Source organism: Ammodytes marinus, assembly GCF_949987685.1.
Source record: "Ammodytes marinus genome assembly, chromosome: 7".
Lineage (NCBI taxonomy): Eukaryota > Metazoa > Chordata > Actinopteri > Uranoscopiformes > Ammodytidae > Ammodytes > Ammodytes marinus.
Window position 1 is genome coordinate 4,529,025 of NC_137211.1, and position 20,586 is coordinate 4,549,610.

Here is a 20,586-nt window from a genome sequence, read left to right on the forward strand (position 1 = left end):
TGTGTGTGTGTGTGTGTGTGTGTGTGTGTGTGTGTGTGTGTGTGTGTGCGCGTGGCTACACAATGTAGGACTAAAAACAGGCGTACAAAACATCTGCGAACGATTACAGGCGAAGGGAGCGAGCGAGCACTTATACTGCCCATTACCCTTGAAATAAAGTCACTGGCTCCAACTTCGCTTTTTCATGATGTAATGCGCCACAGCTTGGATATGCAATCTCTAAGTCGCAAGTGGGACGAAAGGACGAAGCTCTCACAAAAAACTTCAATCGCGCTCGAAAAACATACACGGACGGGACGGGCGCTAAGGGGTCATGAATGTAATCTAGTGAATGGAACCACATTTATCTGCTGACTGCTGTGCTCTGAGGTCATGGATCCGAGATGAAACGTGTGTGTGTGTGTGTGTGTGTGTGTGTGTGAAAGGTTCGCACTAAGCAGCACCCGTGGGTCCTTGTCGTGTTCTAGACCAAATATCGTTGTTCCAAATGTGTGTTTTCCTAATTCCGTCCTCTCAAAAGGTGAAATCAGTGATTCTAGAGAAAGCTTGTGAATATCTCCTCACAATCTGCTACCTGTCTGTACTGTGTGTGCACTGAAAAAAAAAAAAAAGATGTTAATACACAGCCTAGGCTCTGTAAACGGACATGTTGTTAGCTATGGTGGGTCCTTAAGTTTACATATCCTTTGTTTACGTACCTGTTTACAGAGCCTAGGCTGTGCATTAACACTGGAGTATCTTCAGCACTCACACACAGTATGGACAGGTAGTGGATCATGAGGAGATATTCACTGATTTTGACAAAAAAAATTGATTTTGACAACAAGCGTTCTCCAGATTCACTGACTCCATCTCTGAAGATCTCATGTGAACATTCTTTCAGTGGAATGCAACAAGAAACCAATAAAAATTCCAATAATTCCGTCCAATCAACAAGGTAAACAACAACATTTGCACAGCTGCGTGCGTGTCTGTCTGCCCCTGTGGTTCAGCTTTAAGGAATGCCTGATATCTTCACTCAAAAATGCATTACATCATTTTAATGTTCGGCCTTCCGTGTGTGTGTGTGTGTGTGTGTGTGTGTGTGTGTGTGTGTGTGTGTGGGATTTAATGCAAGACGTCTGGTTTCACGTTCACCTTGTCGGGGGAATGTTTCAATGCCTTTGGTTCTAAATCAAAAGTTTGAAACATGGACGTAAAAGGTGATTTTACAAAAGCTAATAGATCGTGGTCCAAATATGGAACACAGGTGCAAGCAAGGGCGGAAACATGAAGGCCTTGCGAGCGCACACACAAACACACAGATACACACACACACACACACACACACACACACAGCAAATGCAATGTTGAAAAAAATAGTTGTATAAAAAGGCTTTTGTGTCTCTAGAAACGAGCTGCACAGAATATGCTGATGAATCGCCTCCAGTGATGTCACATGAGTCAGCATCGGTCCAGGATGAAGACACAAGTTTGCATTTTTTTTTTTTTTTACATTTATTTTAAACCTTGGGCTGTGGAGTTACAAATAAGTGATCTTAAAATACCCTCTGTATGTCCTCAACTCTACTTGAGGCTACGTTAGCTGCTGTCTTAAACTGTGTAACGGAAGCTCACTTTTAAACTGCGAAACAAGTTTACCTACGGGTACAAATAAAGTAACCTGGACCTGAAACTGGGCTGTTGGGCAGAGCCAGCGGATACCAACAGCCAATGACAGTATTCAGAAGGTTGTGGATGATAAAAAGGTTTGAGGTGAGATTCTCTGACTCACAAACTGCACAAGACCATTTATATTCTCATGATATTAACGGGACAATCATCCTCTGAGGTCAAAGGTCAAAATCAAACTGGATTTTCATTGGTGCACCACGGATTTCAGGGTTTGAGCCAAGAAGTTCTCTCAGAGAGGGCTTCTTGGTACCCAGATTGCTACTTAGCAAAACTCTTTTAATAGGTTTGTACTAGCAACACACCTGAACCTCTGCATGAGCTGTCTGCAATTCAGCTGAATTGTGGGTAATGTAGGCGCTTGATAATAAAGTAAAATGTTTGGAATGAAAAAGATGATATCTCTGGTTCTGTCGCATTAATTAAACCTGGGGTGGAGGATTTGGGCGAAAATGGCAGTTGGGATAGAGATTCGAATCCAAATACCTCAACCGCTCCACTTGTTCTATTTGGTCCCTCCCCTATGGTCCCTCCCTGACACGCTCTACACCAACAAAGTCGTGCCAAAGTGATTGGACAGTCCCAACAGCCATTAAGAACAGAGAATCGGAGCCTCGCTCTGATTGGTCAAAGTGTACAGCTCATGTTAATTTTGACCAATCAGAAATCACATACCCCAGCTTTAAGAGCATTTTTATTTCAAACTGGTCCATTGCCAATCTAATTACTACTTTATAGGACTGAATAAAAATCATTGGAGTGATGGATGAGATCTTTACGTTTATCTGAGTGGCCTTTCAAATGATAGAAGTCCCGTTCTCTCTCAAACGTTTTCATTTAAATTTCTCAGGAAACTAGTCCATCACTGTCTTCCAACCATGATGTCACTTTTTCGATGGAAATTTTGTCCCTCAAAGTTCACGAGGGTTTCAAACATGATGTACGCTATTTGTCCATTGGCCAATAACAACAAAACTGCAACATTATAAAAACATTTTTCATTTTCTTGGAAAAACGCACAAAAATATACGTCATTTCTTTTCTTAAACTAAATTTAAGAGGAAAAACTGCCTGCTGCAAAACACTGAAAGATTTACTGAGTATTTCACAGGAGATCTATCAGTAAGAAACTTAAATATTTTACGGCCTGAATGCTGGCCATGTGTGTGTGCCAAGGATCCAAAAAGGGCTTCAAACTATCCCTCCATACTTGTTTAACTTTTGGCCGAAAGTTTTGGTTTTTTGTTCATAAAACGATGAGACGATAAAATAATGTCACGAGAATAAAAAGCATTTATGAGCGTATATCTGGCCTCATACCAACATACACAGATCATAAAGACGGGATGTTTTTCCCCCCATACAAAAAAAACAAATAATTAAATAATTTCCAAATAGTCTCCACAACTTATTTAAATTACTGGCACAGACATTTTTTTTTTTTTACTGCCAATGAAATCCTTTGCAATGTGTAAACAAATGAGAAACAGTCCTTCTCTCATGACTAGAATACCATTCAGAAAAAATGTGTTGTGTTTCAAAATGCTCTGAAAAGCTCCATTGTTGGAAGTATGATGATCCAATAACATGCAATCGCTGCCAAGAAACTGCTCCAGATACATCTCTGCACTGGACTATATGGGCCTTAATCCAAGCCATTACTTTGAGGGGAACTGGGGAAGGTATAAATATATGGAACCCCAATTATTATTAAAATGTTCCTTAAAGACCTACTTCACCGATGGAAATATGAAGGTGTATTGAACTCTTGAGATCCTATGTAGTATACATGTGCAAACATTTTAGAAATCGGTTCATCCTAGCCTGAGAAAAGGCAGAAAGAGTGTGTTATGGTCTCACTGTCCAACCCTACATTTTCCCATGTGTGACATCATATAGGGTAATTTGTAGGGTTAGGATTAACAGGACAGCTAGGCCAAGGGAAGACTGAGGGAAGACTGATGGAAGTAAAACCTTATTTGCTGCTTTATGACCTAACCTGCAATAATAATCATAATTTAGAAGTTGCATTGTATCTATTCTGTAAATATAGGTAGTATTGTGGAATACTTTAATTGGAGAAGGAGTGTGTACAAGTAGTACAAGTAGCCTACCTTTAAACTGTGCTAAAGTAGGCTACAGTATTTGACTTGGAGTAGCCTACTATTAGCCTATTATAAATGAGTTATATTAGTTTATATAGGCTAGTTATTAAAGGGTACACCATCACTGCTTATGATGCAGTGGTGCATTAAGGTTAACTTGGATTAATGTAGTTCAAACTCATTCTGAAATTATGCAAACTTCATATTATAATATCCACACTCCTCCTGAATGCTCTGCTGCAGACACGTTCAAATCCTCCTAATTCATTCATGACATTATAATGACTGTGGTGTCTGCAGCCACACACACACACACACACACACACACACACACACACACACACACACACACACACACACACACACACACACACACACACACACACACACACACACACACACACACACACACACACACACACACCACCTTTGCCACCTCCCCCACCTCATAAATCACCTTTCCTCTGCATCAGTGAGAGGATGTAGCCCACACACACAACACTTACACATGACAGTTCCTTATACACGTTCCCCTATTTATATTGGCACATTTCATGCATTTTAAACAATGCTACCGTAGCGACAGGGCTGTGGCTAAGTGAACACACAATGCAGTATAACATAGCATTTAAAAAAACAGGCATTTTTCTAGTCGGGACATCAGCCAGGCCCTCCAAAGAAAAACTAAACCCAGCTATGAGGTTTGGGTCCCCTCGCTTCAGCATACACGGACACACTGCTGCTGTTACGCCCTTGCCACGATAATTTCTCCCACAAACGTCGTAAAACAACGGTGGCGTTTAACCTGCTAATAACAAGCAAAAACAACCCTTTTCTACGCGTTTTTCCACATCTGTTCAAGCCTTCCCTACAACGACCATGTCCTAAAATCAATGAAAAAGCCTCAAGTGTCGGTATTCCAGCTTAAAAATCTCGACCAAAAGCGAAATTTTCTAGCCCAGAATTCACTCCCCAATTCTTGCGTTCAACTCACCTCATTTGGTTGGAAGCTGTCGACGTGCCATGTTATTGAAATAATGATTTTTAAAAGGGCTATTTCGTCTTGTTGAAGGTAATGTGGCGTGTGCTCATTGTAGCAGCGGTGTCCCTCGCTCTGACTGCAGCAGCCGCTTTCTCTCTGCCTCGGCGATTTTACTGTTTTGGGTTTGAGGAAAAGTGATGTCATTGCATGAAATTGCATTACACCGCCCCAATTTTTTTTTTCTCTCAACAGAGCTGGTCCAAAACGCACGCTGCCAAACATAACTTCACCATATACTTAAAAAGCTGTTTCTACTGTATATAGAACCTTTTTTAGTGCCTTTAAAATACTATGTATGCTATGCAGTGATCATAAATCTGTTCAGATGTGGATTGCATTAAGAATGGGTCAGAAACAGTATATGAAAATAGTTATGTTTGTGGACAAAAGTGTTTTTTTATTATAATTGAACAGACACACCATTGAGCACCTGATTGAGTACAATTTTAATGCAATGTAATAAACATTAAATAAATACCCACATGAGGTATACAGTTGTGCTCATAAGTTTACATACCCTGGGAGAATTTATGATTTCTTGGCCATTCTTCAGAGAATATGAATGATAACACAAAAATCTTTCTGCCACTCATGGTTAATGGTTGGGTGAAGCTATTTATTGGCCAACAACTGTGTTTACCCTTTTTAAATCAAAATGACAAAAGAAAGTACCCAAATGACCCTGATCAAAAGTTTACATACCCCAGTTGTTAATACCGTGTATTGCCCCCTTTAACATCAATGACAGCTTGAAGTCTTTTGTGGTAGTTGTGGATGAGGTTCTTTATTTTCTCAGATGGCAAAGCTGCCCATTCTTCTTGGCAAAAAGCCTCCAGTTCCTGTAAGTTCTTGGGCTGTCTTGCATGAACTGCACGTTTGAGATCTCCCCAGAGTGGCTCAATGATATTGAGGTCAGGAGATTGAGATGGCCACTCCAGAACCTTCACTTTGTTCTGCTGTAGCCAATGACAGGTCGACTTGGCCTTGTGTTTTGGGTCATTGTCATGTTGGAATGTCCAAAAACGTCCCATGCGCAGTTTCCGGGCTGACGAGTGCAAATTTTCCTCCAATATTTTCTGATAACATGCTGCATTCATCTTGCCATCAATTTTGGCCAAGTTTCCTGTGCCTTTCTAGCTCACACATCCCCAAAACATCAGTGACCCACCTCCATGTTTCACAGTAGGAATGGTGTTCCTTTCATCATAGGCCTTGTTGACTCCTCTCCAAACGTAACGTTTATGGTTGTGGCCAAACAGTTAAATTTTGGTCTCATCACTCCATATTACTTTGTTCCAGAAGTTTTGAGGCTTGTCTCTGTACTGTTTGGCGTAATGTAAGTGGGATACTTTGTGACATTTGCGCAGAAATGGCTTTCTTCTGGCGGCTCGACCATGCAGCCCATTTTTCTTCAAGTGCCTCCTTATTGTGCATCTTGAAACAGCCACACCACAATTTTTCAGAGAGTCCTGTATTTCAGCTGAAGTTATTTGAGGATTTTTCTTTGCATCTCGAACAATTTTCCTGGCAGATGTGGCTGAAATCTTTGCTGGTCTTCCTGACCGTGGTTTGGTTTCAACTGAATCTCTCATTTTCCACTATTTAATCAGTGTTTGAACACTGCTGATTGGCATTCTCAATTCCTTGGATATCTTTTTATACCCCTTTCCTGTTATATGCAGTTCAATTACCTTTTCTCGCAGATCTTTTGACAATTATTTTGCTTTCCCCATGACTCATAGTCCAGAAACGTCTGTGCAACACTGGATGAAAGATGCAATGGTCTGTCAGAAGCCCAGAAACTCACTGATCTTTTATACACACACAGAAATTTCAGACATACAGGTCACAGGTGATGATGGGAACCTTGAGTAGCCAATCAAACCTGTTTGTGTCAACTTTTGTGCATTTTATCAGGTCAAAGTCACTGTGGTATGTAAACTTTTGATCAGGGTCATTTGAGTACTTTTCTAGTCATTTTGATTTAAAAAAGAGTAAACACAGTTGTTTGCCAATAAATAGCTTCACCCAACCATTAACCATGAGTGGCAGAAAGATTTTTGTGTTATCATTCATATTCTCTGAAGAATGGCCAAGAAATCTTAAATTCTCCCAGGGTATGTAAACTTATGAGCACAACTGTATATCAATCAATGAATGTCTTATAAATCTAAGTTAACTAAGAAGTCTAGACGCTATCAAGTTTTTGTGGAAATTAAACAGGTAACAGCAGTTGTTCATCTTGGAGCATCAGCCATTTCTTGGAGTGAATTATCATCAGTGGCGTTTTCATCTTCTCCTTCAACAACCTCCGACATCACCTGGATGGAAGAACAGTGAAGTTAGGAGAATTGGTCTACTGTAGATTTAACTACAGTCAAAACCGAAATGATTCATACCCCTGGCAAATTTTGACTTAAAGTTACTTTTATGAAACCAGCAAGCTTTTTCTTGATTGTAAATGACACAGGCTTCTCCCAAAAAGATAATAAGACGATGTAGAAAAGGCTTCATTGTGGGAAAAAATTATATTTTTCAGCTTTTATTTACTAATACTACAGTTTATATTTTAAAAAGGTGTTTATTCAAAAGGTGCTCAGAGGAACTTTCAGGTTTTTTTTCATTCTTGCACCCCCTTCAGACAAAGGATAAGGCAGTAGTGTTTTTACTATCCCAGCTGACTGTTGTTTCTGGGTGAGCGTGCATGCATGACAAAGTCATTAAGAAAAAACTATCTTGTTTGCTGTTACATGTAATTTATGATCATCAGAGGAAAAATTTGACCGTTTCAGAAATATTTAAAAAGTTACTCATAGCACCTTTAAGCACAAAGAATGTTTTGATAAAATGTGGTTCAGTCAGGGCTTTTAGAGGTCACATATTACTCATTTTCAGGTCAAACATTTTTTATTTGGGCTTCTCCTAGACTATTTTCATGGTCTGTGAATAAAAAGCCAGGGGTAATATGGAGCCTAATGGAGGCCATCTGGACAGTATGGTAGGTTAAGACAACATTGGTGCAATAGCCTGTATTACCTATAGGCCAATTATGTTGTGTATTTGATGTTTTTGCATTGAATATTGTATATGTATTGTTGTTTTTCGTTTTGAATTGGCTTTGAACTCGACATCATTGTAAATGAGGGTCACCCCTCAATTGGTCTCTCGAGGATAAATAAAGTTAAATGAAATGTAATTTATTCATTTCTATGTATTTTTTTTGTCTCCTTTCTATACTGTATGATGTGTTATATGGACCTTCGTCTGCAATAAAGCTATATATGGATTGTCTAATTCAATGCAACACAGAATAGGACATCCTTCATCTTTGACACAATTTACATAGAAAGTGTATTTAACCCCCGCCATTCCTCGCCTATCTCAAGAGCCCTTTTCCCCCCTATGGGATAATTAGGGAGGTGCGATCTCATCAGACAGAATTAAATCACACACCAAGCAAGCTCTGTTAGGATGTTGTGAACTCATTAACAACGTCTTTCTCAACTTATCATGAGTGTTGCCAGTTGGGGGAATAAAAAGATGCTCATGTAGTCTACAGTATTCCAGTGAAAACTACATGAATTTTTGTTTGAGTGTCAAGATAGTGTAGATTGAATAGCTAGAAATCTTCACTAAACATTAACTTTTTTTTAAAATGTATTATCCCAAAGTTTTTTTTATCTTATTTTAAGTTGTTGATTTTAATAATTTAAATCTTATTCTACTTTTATGTTGTTTTGATCGTTCTATTGAACAGTTTTTAAATCAAGGAATGAAGTTGTTTTTTCTACCAATGGCTTTGCTTTATGAGCATCTGTTTCCTTTGTTTTTTCCATAATCGATGTTGGTTGATTAGGATGGGCGCACAATATATTATTTTGTTGATTAATAAAATTGAAGATTTGAGCCGGCATTTTTTTTATTCAGTAGAAATGTGAGGAAAAATAGAAATAAAAGTGCAAAAAAACCATGGATGTTAAATTCATAGCCTTGAGCAAATACGATTCCAAACATTTACCTCCAACTCTTAGCAAAATTGGCAATGCTCTAAGCCCTTGTATAACCAGCTTCACACTCCCCTGTCACCCTTTTAGGTTTTTGCAACCAAAGCTGATTTATTGTTTTGCCTCATTTATAAAACATGAGTACTGCGGGTGTCTAACTAGAAGGTGCACTATTCTTTGCCCTCAAATCTGTTCCAAAACAAACAGATGCCATGTGAATAAAGGACATTTAGCTTTTCCCTGCAGTGATAATTCTTCATACAGGCCTTTAAGAGATCTTGTGTTTCTAGCTTTGGTGGACCCCTTTTTATATAGCAGGTTACAGAGCCTGGGCTGTGAAATAACAGCATTTTCCAGGGCACGGACAGGATATATTCACAGATTTAGACAATAAGCATTCTCCAGAATTGCTGACTAAACCTTATATAAAAATAAATATATATAAAAATATGAGGAATTAATTTAAAACGTTTCATTGTACATGTGAGTTTTTAAGACTGGAAAACTATGGGAACCATTTTTATTTACAAGCACAGTGGCTGTATTCCCCAATAACACATATCTGAAATTCATAATTGATTCCTTAATGAGACAAGATTGAGACCAAGATTTTATTAGACGGAGTTCACAATGCGAAATACAGTGAGTTTGTACAATTGTTGTTATTGCACATTGTGTTAACGAAGCCAACACTCAAGATGAGAGAGAGTTAACCTGGTCGTCCATGATGGAATCGGACAGGTCCTGTCCCGAGGCGTCCAGGTCTGCCCCGGTGAGGATGTCCATCGGGGCCTCGGCGATGGCCCGGATGGTGTGGTCCTCCAAGGCCAGCGCCGTGTCGAACTGTAGGGGGGACGGGGGGCACTGCATACCGTCACCCTCCACATCCAGGTCCTGCAGAACAACAAAGAAGTTTAGGAAACTTGTAGGAGCCATTTTAAGTTGTGTGTGTTATTAATGTTTCTACTGAAAAACACGAGCAGTTTAGTGTGGAAGAGGACATTTTTGTTCAGGGCATGTCGTTCCCATTGAGCAGCAGTTTGGTTCGGCAAGAAAAGCGTGACAAAAGTTCTTGAACACCCCATTTAAAATTTTGCTAAATATATTCTGCCAAATCAAACTCAGAATTAAACAAACATTCAACAAGAGTTACATGACTTCATTTTAAAATATCTATTGTACATACATAAGACTAAAAAATTAGCCAAATAGATTCCATACGTCTGAATTCCTCAGTTGCGTGAAAAATCAAGGCATACCTTTGTATCTGCCCTTGCGACTGACTGGCCTATAATAGAACCAGCCAGTGGATAAGGCCAGTCTTCACTCTAAGAGAACTCTAGCTCACCAGGACAATGCTTTGTGTCAAGATGAGTTTCCTGAGTCTCTATTTATTTTTGTACACTTTTTCCAACTTTTGACAATGGAAACTGAAATGCATACAGAACCAAACCACTCTATGGAAACCAGGCTTTATAGTGGAGCAGGCAAGTGCTTATTTTCATCATAGTGTAGTGTAGAGACAGAGTTTAAATGGGGCAGAGAGGGGAGTGACATGCAGAGAACGACCGCGGGCTGGAATCGAACCCGGGTCCGCTGCTGGCCGAGGCCAATGGGGGGGGGGGGGGGGACACCCTACCAACTGAGCTAAGGGCGCCCCCGGGTTTTTTCATAAACAATTTTTTATTTTACATTTTGTCTCGGACAATTTTCTTGTCAAGTTACCCATGGAGACTGCTCATGCCAAATTTCACACTTCTCTCACAAATTGAAAGATTGTAGCACTTATCTGCACCTATCTCCACTATTAGAGTAGTGTGGAAAGGGAACAATTCAACACTTCACTACATACATCACTGAACTCCAGTGGAAGGCTTTCTGTGGGCTGGAGCTCGGCAGCACTCAGGTACATGTCTCTGGTAGCCGTGGTGATCTGCTCCTGGGCGGGGGGCTCCTGTACCTCCGGCTGGTACATGGGGGGCGGCAGGGTGAGGTGGAGCGGGCAGCGAGGGTCGTCCGACTGGCCCAGGTGCACCGTACGCTCACAAGGGACCTCCTTCAGACCAGGACACATTTTGAAAAGCACCTGATTGCCGTCCTGGTAAATGTCTGAGTGTCTGGCGGTCAAGGACAAATTGCTCCCGTCTTAAATAAGAGTAAAACCAGATATTCACCTGTGGAAAAAGTGGTTAAAGGAGCACTATGTAGTCTCAGAGGAGGGGGGCGTGTGTACATTTGCTGAGCCTGCAGTTAGTTTATTAATCATATTTACTCTACATGTAATACATTTGGGGCAGCTGGAACCATACCAAGACTGGTATGTGTTTGTAAGCCTAACTGTTTGCAGGCCCTGCTGCTGTAAACAACAACAGTGAAACAGTAACTTTTCAGGAAGCTTTCTAACGTCTAACAATATTCTAGGGATCCAATTTTCCTGTGAGTTAAGATTGTGAGAATAAACACAAGAAAAATGTAACTTCTCATACATACCCAAAGTTACATAGTGCACCTTTAACTAAACTTTAGCCTCACACATTGCCAAACTAGTACTAGTCCAAGTGCTACATTCATTCCTATGAAAATAATCTCGTAATTATTGCTCAGCATGAGGCTTGAGAAGGCTTATTGTGAAGTTGCAAAAGGCTTGACTGTAATAATTACACGCCCGGATGGTTTTGTACAACGACTCAGTGATCATGTCTGAGCTTTAATACTGTGCAGGGTTTGTACAGCCGCCAATTAGAAGAACAATGTTCAATACTCGCAATTTAACCATTTGTTGTTCTGAGCCGATAAAGAGAAACAACTACAACGCTGTCGAAAGAAAGAAAAATATGAAAAAAAACATGCGATTAGCCTAAAAGATTTGAGGTTAAGATAAAGGCAGGTAAAGAGGTTTTTTTTTGTTCCTTCCAACTGAAGTGATTAGCCCCTTTACAACTCTGGGAAAAATCAGCAGACCACAGGAAGGAGTTTCTGTAGGCGCCCTTTAAAACCAACAGCTACTGCAAGCGACCGGTTCTTGATCGGGGCCAAGATGGAGACGGCTGGACACATGACAGTTTGAATGGGCAGAAAAAACCTCAGTGTATATTAGTGATGCCATGGTGTGGAACTGGTCTACCGCGTGATAAACTTTTGACAACACCATTATTACTGCTCAAACCAACCACACATTCAAAAATAAATAAAATAAAGATTAGGGTCTTTGTACACGTTTCTAGCAATATGGCGCCTTTCTGCAATTCATTTCTCGACGGTATGATGCTCTCGATGCCTTGTGTTTTTGGATGTGGCGCTCTGGGCTTCTCAAATTAAAAACAGTACAACTTGGGGGAAAAAAAAACTGCTTGTTAACTTTTTTTTTTAAAAGAATAACCAATGAAAACTGAGGAAGAGCAGGGACTATAAGCGGTCTGCGAGCGTCAATTGGTCTCACTACGATAACTGGTATTTACCTAATTATTTTATTTTATGAACTTGGGCCCTACCACTGATGTGCAAAAGTTAACCAAATGATGTTATGTCTTAAAAAGAGAAGAAAAAAACTTGATGTGGTCGTTGGGCAAGTAATGTAATTGGTGTGCCTTAACGCAGTGTAACACCGACTACCGCAGCAACCCTAGTGTATACACATGTAGACTACAAATTGCAATATCATCTTTCTATAAATACAGATTAACACATTTGAGGTTTCTTGTTTTGAAATGGACCATCCTACTGTGGTCTAACCCAGGCTGAAAGCGTTAGTGAGGATACGTGAGACACAGTGGCGGGTCATAGGCAGACAGGGGTGGGAACATCGGCTTCCATCGATGAAGGACATGCACTTCTCATACACTGTCCGGGTGTAAGGCTGCAACAGAGGAACCAAGAGTTAGAAGAACGGTCAAAACAGAAAAAGGATCTCTGCGCTCCAATCCCCATACTTCCCTACTATTTAGTAGGCCAGAAAAAGATTTAGGATGTCCCAATACATGCAGGTCAATTGTAGTATGCTAAAAATACATAAATAACCCACTAACTCCAATAACATGTTGGAGTATTCGTCTTTATTCTTGACATGATAAAATTAACCTTTCTTATCCGATTTTTTCTCTTCTGTGGCTCTAAAACGCTTCTGTACTCAAGTATGTAGTGTAGTAAAAAGAAAAAGTATGTGATTTGGAACCCATCCTATAATTATCTCTAAGAACATTATCATTCCTGGAAGCCACGGAATTGTCCAGAGGAAAAAGCAAATAAAACTGAAGTGAAAGGTTTGTGTCTGATCCGATCTGATCCGGGTTTTTTTTTAATGTTAATTTCACTCAGCTGCACTCAAATATGTTCAGCGTAATCTCAAACCCAAAGGCATGCATTATCCAATATTCTCTGTAGTAATCAACATTCTTGAGGACATTAATTCCTATACTTTAAAAATTAAAAAAGACCATACGTTTTACATGCTTCACATTGAGCGATATAATTGACCACTTTTCCCTTGTTAAAAACAAGACTTTTATTCTTTATCAAAAAGGTCATGTTTAGTTCAACAAAAAAATTAGGAAAATAATTTATGATTCGACTCAGTGCCCCAGGAAAACAGATTATAATAAATTAAACTGAGTTGGTTAATTTCATAAAAAAAAAAAGTGGCTTGGAGTGCTGTCCTCATCTTTAATTCAATAAGGGTCAGACTACCAAATCAAAAAAAAAAAAAAAAAAAAAACAGTAAATAATATGCCTTTAAAATACTATTAAAATCGATTTATCCTGTACAGATAAACTTGCCATTGAATTAGTATCTGGATTGCCTCTGCTTTGGTGAACCCTCCCTTTAAATAAAATGCATGACTTTAAAAGAATGGTGTTACTTCCAACTGAAAAGATTAGCCCCTTTATAACTCTGGGAAAAATCAACAGACCACAGGAAGGAGTTTCTGTAGGCGCCCTTTAAAACCAAAAGCTACTGCAAGCGACTGGTTCTTGATCGGGGCCAAGATGGAGACGGGTGGACACATGACAGTTTGAATGGGCAGAAAGTGTATATATTGTTTCTGCTTTGGTGAACCGTCACTTAAACGCTGGGGTGGAGGATTTGGGGAGAAAATGGCAGTTGAGATAGAGATTCGAATCCAAATACCTCAACCGCTCCACTTGTTGTCTTTGGTCCCTCCCTGACACGCTCTACACCAACAAAGTCGTGACAAAGTGAATGGACAGTCCCAACTGCCAATAAGAACAGAGAATCGGAGCCTCGCTCTGATTGGTCAAAGTGTACAGCTCATGTTAACTTTGACCAATCAGAAATCATATACCCCAGCTTTAAATAAAAACACATGAATTCAAAGTCTTTAAAGTCTTACTAGCTGCACTACTTTTCCACAGTGTCGCGGTCCCACCTGAGGCGTGCCGTCGCTGACCGCCTGCCTCCTCTCCCTGAGCTGCCGGTGCAGCAGAGCCTCCACACCGTACCGACGACGGTAGCGGCGCAGAGCTTTGAGCTTCTTCAGGTTCTCCCGCTCCTTCATGGACAGACCCTCCGGCCCCGTCAGCAGGCTGCTGCCTAGAGTCAACATACAGAGAAGTTTGGTTATTTATTGGTAAATTAATAGTTATTTTAAGATTTGTTTTAGGGCATTTCAAGCTTTATTAGACAGTACAGAGTTGAAGTGGGGAGACAGAGAGAGAGGGGGGTGGGGTGACCTGCAGTAAAAGGTCCACGGGTTTGGATTTGAACCCGCGACCACCTCAACGGGCCGGAGCAAATATGGTATTCGCTTTATTCATTACACCACCGGAGCGACCAATTAATACAGTTATTTAAAAGAAATTGTTTTCCCATATCCCCTCCCACACAAATACAGATCAAGGCCTTCTGAACATGACAAGTGTAGGGAGAACTGTTATACTTGCAAGTAAAGGGTTGAAACAATTTCCTCCAGAAACTATTACTAAATTTTTCAATGCAAATTTCCAACGTCTGATTACATCAGTTGAGTGAAAAAAACAAAAAGAGGCACACCTTTGTATCTGCCCTTGCGACTGACTGGCCTATAATAGAACCAGCCAGTGGATAAGGCCAGTCTTCACTCTAAGAGAACTCTAGCTCACCAGGACAATGCTTTGTGTCAAGATGAGTTTCCTGAGTCTCTACTTATTTTGGTACACTTTTTCAAACTTGACAATGGAAACAGAAATAAATGCATACCGAACCAAGATAAAGTTCAGTTATTTTCAATTTGGTAAATTAACAGATATTTTAAAGTGTCTTTCCCATATCTCCTCCCACCCAAATACAGATAAAAGGTCTTCTGAATATGACAACGTGTGGGAGATGTGTTATACGTGCAAGTAAAGAATTGAGTTGAAATTATTCCTTTAGAAATGACTAAATTCATCAATGCATTTTCTTTGCATCAAAGCTTACCCTGCATTCCAAACTCTTTCCATTTAACATACTACAGGTGACCATAAAAAGTATGTAGTCTGCATGCTGTAGGCATACAATTGGGATGTACGTTCACTTTTTAAATCAAAGCATCCACCCTCTAGCTTACGGTATATATCCATCACATTGCTGGCTGATTTCACTCGGAGGCTCGCAGTGGATTGTGCGTTAGAATTGCCAAAAAAGCAGAGACAGCTACGGTCAGATGTAGTAGGCCGTCTGGGTATGTATGGGTATTGGAATGCAGCTTTCGTTTCTGTATAACTATAAACTACGGCAGCGTACCATGTTTAGCAGGGATGATTATAACTGTCAGAAAATGGGCTTTGTCTGTGCATACCTGACCTTTCAACATCTACTCTTTGTTGGTTATTGTTGGTTATTGTGGGCTTACAACAGGACGTTTAAGCTCCTATTGACTCAACTAAAAAGGGGTCAATCGAAAGGTGTAGGGGACATTATCAAAGTAAGATACCAGAGATGTTTACATTTGTATGTGAATTGTGATAGAAAATATATCAATAATAATATATCATTTCAAATAATGCATTTTGAGGGGATTTATGGATCTTCTGAGATGTTTGTCTAAATATTTTACTAGATTGGATTGTGTGGATTTGTGCCAATGTCAACACAGCGTATTTGTGGGGACTTCTATCGATCAGTGGATTATCATGAGGCTTCACAGTTGACGTGAATGAATGAAGTAATGATTCGTTTGCTTTTGGCCTAACAGGGCCGCTGTCTGTACTTGCTGTTGTTATCAACAACCCACCAAAACATAGCAGCAATGTTCGCAGCATAGATTTGTATTTAAAATCGCTTAATGGCCCGCAGGATTCGATTCAAAATTTGAAAATGTTTTTGATTACTGAAACAACAAATAGCTGCAGCCCTCAGAAACAAAGCAAACATGTTTCTAGGGCTGCAACTAACGATTATTTTGATAATCGATTAATCAGTCGATTATTTTCTCGATTAATCGATTATTAATCGATTAGTGTTTTGGTCCGTAAAACGTCAGAAAATGGTGAAAAATTTTGATACATTTTCCAAAGCCCATGTTGACGTCCTCAAATGTATCGTTATGTCCAAAACAAACAGATATTTCAGTTTACTGTCATAAGAAGATTAAAGAAACTAGAAAATATTCACATTTGAGAAGCTGAAATCAGAGAATTTGGAATTTTTTTATTAAAACTTACTCAAAACGATTAATCGATTATCAAAATAGTTGGCGATTATTTTAGTAATCGATTAATAATCGATTCGTCGATTAATCGTTGCAGCTCTACATGTTTCGTTAGTATTCAATTCAGTAGCTGCTGCTATCTGTGTTTGAAAGTGTGTGTGAATGGGTAAAAAACAAACTATGTAAAGCGCTATATAAAAGTAGACTATTTACCATTCACTTAGTCTCACATTAACCACAGCCTGTATATGATGATTTGTACCTAGAGTTTCGTGCTCCACTTTGCGGTTGTGCAGGTATCGACGCTTCTTCTCCTTGAGCAGGTGCTGCAGACGCTTGAACTGGTCGATGTAAAGCGACTGGAGCCGGATCAGCTTCTCTCTAGTGATGAGAGCCACCTCCTCCGCTGTGTACACGCCGGCATGTCTGAGGGTTACAAAGATACGGCAAATGTCATTACTAGAAGCCTGTGGGGTTGCTTATTACGACACACACACAAACAAACAAACAAACACGAAGTTGCATGTACGTGAAAAGCTGTAGCTCGATTGTAGCTTTATTTTTATTTTTTTAAGATACTTTTTCTTATGCTTTATTGATAGTGTAGAGGCAGAGTTGAAATGGGGCAGAGAGGGGAGTGGCATGCAGAGAACGACCGCGGGCTGGAATCGAACCCGGGTCCGCTGCTGGCCGAGGCCAATGGGGGGGGGGGGGAGACACACGCCCTACCAACTGAGCTAAGGGCGCCCCCTATCGATTGTAGCTTTTGGGTAAAATACCGTAACACAAGAAAATACCACGGCATTTTATACTGTTATATTACTTGCACCGGTACAAAGAAAGCACCGCAATTTTTAAATGGCATGTCGTTTCTGGTAGCCTGCAGGGTTGCCTATTACGGCACATACACGTCATTAAAGTGCATGTCCGTGAAACGCTGTGGCTCGATTGAAGCTTTTTCGTAAAACAAGAAAATACCTCTGCTTTTCATACTGTTATATTAGTTGCACCGGTACATGGAAAGCACCCCAATTTTTAAATGATTAAAAAAGCGGTGTAAAAAGTGCCTTTTACACACTGGATTTTATGGTAATCTTACTTGAGAGGATCCTCGTGATCACTGTCCACGCTGTCGGCATCACTGTCCGGGTCTCCTCTCCACGTCTGGTCCAGTACCAGCGGAGAATGTTCCTCCTCACTCAGACTGTCCTCGTCTGCACACAGGGAGTTTGGTTACAATTAAAAACATATTCAGAAAACTGTCATCACAGAAAATCATCTAATACGGCTTAACATACAATCTCGGACAATAATGTGATCCTAAAAACAGAATAAAATACCTAATAATTATATAAAAACAGGATAAAAAAAGGATATTTTTAAAATTTATTTAAGATGTTTATGGCAGTGGGGAATAAAGGAGCAATTTTTTTATATCAACGTTATCAGTCTGAGCATGTACCTAGTATCCTGCTAGCTTCGGAGCGGCCCCCTCCCTCGGTGCTGTGCGTCTCTGAGCGGTGGTATCCACTGAGCTGGGACAGCAGAGTCTCCGGTGACGGGCCGGACAGAGACTTCCTCATCTGAGCCCGCAGCGCCATGGCGTTCCTGCGAGCGTGCTCTGCACAGAACGTAACTCTGAAGGACACACAGACATTGGAGGAGAGATGTTGGAATATTAGTTTAATTTGTTCACTTGTTCCCATACATCCCTGCTATTTAATATGACGGAAAAAGATTAAGGATGTCCCAATACATGTGGTCAGATGCGGCATGCTGAAAAATACCCGGATGCCCTATTACAGCTGGTCGTAATCAGTGTGTAAAGCTAGCAACTGTTTTTCTAAAGAACAAACAGACATTGGAGGAGAGAGACATGTCAGAATATACATTTTTTTTAACGTGTCTTTATGATGTTTTGGATGTAATGTATTTTACTTATTTACTGCCTCGGCTGTTATAAATGAAGTTGACTTGACTTGACTGACTAGTTGAATTTGTTCACTTGTTGAAGTTCCAATACCCATACTAAAAGCAGGTAACATTTCGACCCTCAACATACCCATCTTTCCTGTCGACTTTGGGTGAAGCGTTGGGACAGCGCTTGCCGTTCTTGGCCGAGACGTAGCTGCACTGTTTGTACGGCGCGTTCTTATCCTCCAGAATGTGTTTGATGCAGAAGTCGAGTCCCTCTAGGCGCGGCTGGGAGCAGGGCCGCTGTGTGAAGGAGCAGGACTGAGGCTCCGCGGGACGGGGGGCCTGCTGCTGGGTCAGTCTGTTACGACTCGAGGGCAAAACGTGGATCCGTATCCGGTTCATTGTGAGTCTGCTGGAAAATAATTAAGAGCTGAAAAAAAAACAATGTCTGTTAAATCAAATCAAAACTTTATTTGTCCTATGCATCAAGTAGAGAGCAATAAAATTACCAGTTAGATCTCGTCTAAGAACTTATATTTAGTGGATTAACTTGAATGACCACACAATAATAATATAAAAAAGGTTGAGTCAGCGATTCTGGAGAATGCTTGTTGTCAAAATCCCTTTGTCAACATCAGTGAATATCTCCTCATGATCCGCCACCTGTTCACACAGTTTGTACGCTGAATAGAAAGCCAGTTTTAATACACATCCTAGGCTCCATAAAACCAGCATAACAAAGGGTATGTAAACAAAAGGGGGCCACATGGCTAGAGCCAACATGCCCAAAGACATATGCTGTGTATTAACGCCAGATGTTCACACAGTATGGACAGGTAGTGGATCGTGAGAAGATATTCACTGATTTTGACAACAAGCATAGTCCACAATCAAAGACTCGGCCTTTAAATACCAAACACTTATTGAAGCTTCTCACAGATGTTGATGATATGCTGCGTCACCCCATTGTACTGTGGTAACAGTAGTGACCACTATAGCCTGAGGTGTTAACACATTTTAATACGCAATAAGGCTTTATTTGTAGGTTAACTTATACGATAGCTTTTAAGAACTTAAGGATCTGCAGGGAACCCCGTTTAAGCCAAATTGGCATGCGTCACATTTTATAGAAACACGTGGCTTATGTATCCTTATCATAAACCGGGTGCAAAGTTCAACAAAGCATGCCGATTTCACACATGCAGTATGCTAACATTTGAATATGAATGTAACTTGATTAGCAACGTGTTTGAAAACGTTTTTTTTCCCTCCAATACGAATACAGTTAATGTTATTCTGTATACTAAAGACTGTTTTGTATACAGTCTGATTAAAACAACGTTAGAATAGGCGGTGGGAGGTCAGAATAAGAACACGTTAATAAATATTATGCACATTAGGCCACAGTAATTAATACGGGTACAACTAAAACCACACTAATATATTGAATAGAAGACTATCATGAAGCAGAAATGTTTTTATCTCTAACCAGGTGGCGCCACACCGCACTTCAGCCCGCCTCTCCTCACTGCGTCATCTTTCAGTTAGTGAGTCGCCATCTTTGTTAGCACTTGCTAACGTTAGCCAACCGCTATTTTTCTCACAATTTTACCGCTAAGAAGATAGTTTTGCTGGCCGGCTGAAACACCTGGCCGTCTTTCTTGATTTAGTAAGTGCCCCGTTGTTAAAAGATGAAGATTTTCCCATAGTTTTATTAGTAACGGCTTACCTCTCCTCTCAGCCGCCCAGTCGAGTCTTGCTACCAAGGAACACTACGTCGATTTTACTGTATTCCTTTATAACTGCCACCGCCACTGAGCCCGCCCACTAAGCGCTGTGATTGGCCAGCGTTCAAGCTATTTCATTGGCTAGTCTAGCAGTCGATCAAAAAGGCAGCAAATATGCAATATTTTGAGATAGATAGATAGATAGATAGATAGATAGATAGATAGATAGATAGATAGATAGATAGATAGATAGATAGATAGATAGATAGACAGTGTTGCAGCAGTAATATTTCACATAAATGACAAAAAGATAGGAAATGAAAGAAATTATCAAGACAAGATTACTTAATAACAATAATATTACGCAAAGATACATACAATTAAATAAATTAACCTTTAAGAGGAGATGGTTGTCCACACACACACACACACCCATAATATTGCAGCAGTAAAGGGCTATAAGAAAAAAAATGTAATGCAATGAGTTTTCTTAAA

At 40.1% G+C, this 20,586-nt stretch overlaps 2 protein-coding genes across 4 annotated transcripts in view; both read right to left on the bottom strand.

Annotated features, from left to right (window-relative positions):
- The window catches only part of nckap5l (NCK-associated protein 5-like), a 61,697-nt gene extending 56,797 nt beyond the window's left edge, over positions 1–4,900 (bottom strand). Inside the window, exon 1 of the mRNA XM_080031175.1 lies at positions 4,771–4,900. The gene's annotated coding sequence lies outside the window, so the exon portion shown is untranslated. The remainder of the gene's footprint in view (positions 1–4,770) is intronic.
- A 4,547-nt stretch (positions 4,901–9,447) lies between these two features.
- kansl2 (KAT8 regulatory NSL complex subunit 2) lies at positions 9,448–20,156 on the bottom strand. Of its 3 annotated transcripts, none has more exons than XM_080030454.1 (9): positions 20,094–20,156; positions 18,510–18,794; positions 17,910–18,085; positions 17,547–17,661; positions 16,710–16,873; positions 14,207–14,370; positions 12,582–12,678; positions 10,675–10,931; positions 9,448–9,716 (listed from the first exon to the last, which is right to left on the bottom strand). In XM_080030454.1, exons 2-9 carry the CDS (start codon positions 18,764–18,766, stop codon positions 9,516–9,518), a joined length of 1,431 nt encoding a protein of 476 aa, XP_079886580.1. In that variant the 5' UTR covers positions 18,767–18,794; positions 20,094–20,156; the 3' UTR covers positions 9,448–9,515. The 3 variants fall into 3 exon arrangements, with proteins under 3 accessions (XP_079886580.1, XP_079886578.1, XP_079886579.1); XM_080030452.1 differs by having other exon boundaries at positions 14,171–14,370; XM_080030453.1 differs by having other exon boundaries at positions 14,171–14,370; positions 18,510–18,773; positions 20,094–20,123.
- Between the last annotated feature and the right edge of the window lie 430 nt (positions 20,157–20,586).

Coding starts and splice junctions, on each gene's coding strand:
- kansl2 (XM_080030452.1), bottom strand. CDS start 18,766: ATGAACCGGATACGGATCCACGTTTTGCCCTCGAGTCGTAACAGACTG. Junction 14,371..16,709: donor AGTGGAGCACGAAACTCTAG/GTACAAATCATC, acceptor TGTTGACTCTAG/GCAGCAGCCTGCTGACGGGG. Junction 10,932..12,581: donor GACCCGCCACTGTGTCTCAC/GTATCCTCACTA, acceptor CCAGACACTCAG/ACATTTACCAGGACGGCAAT.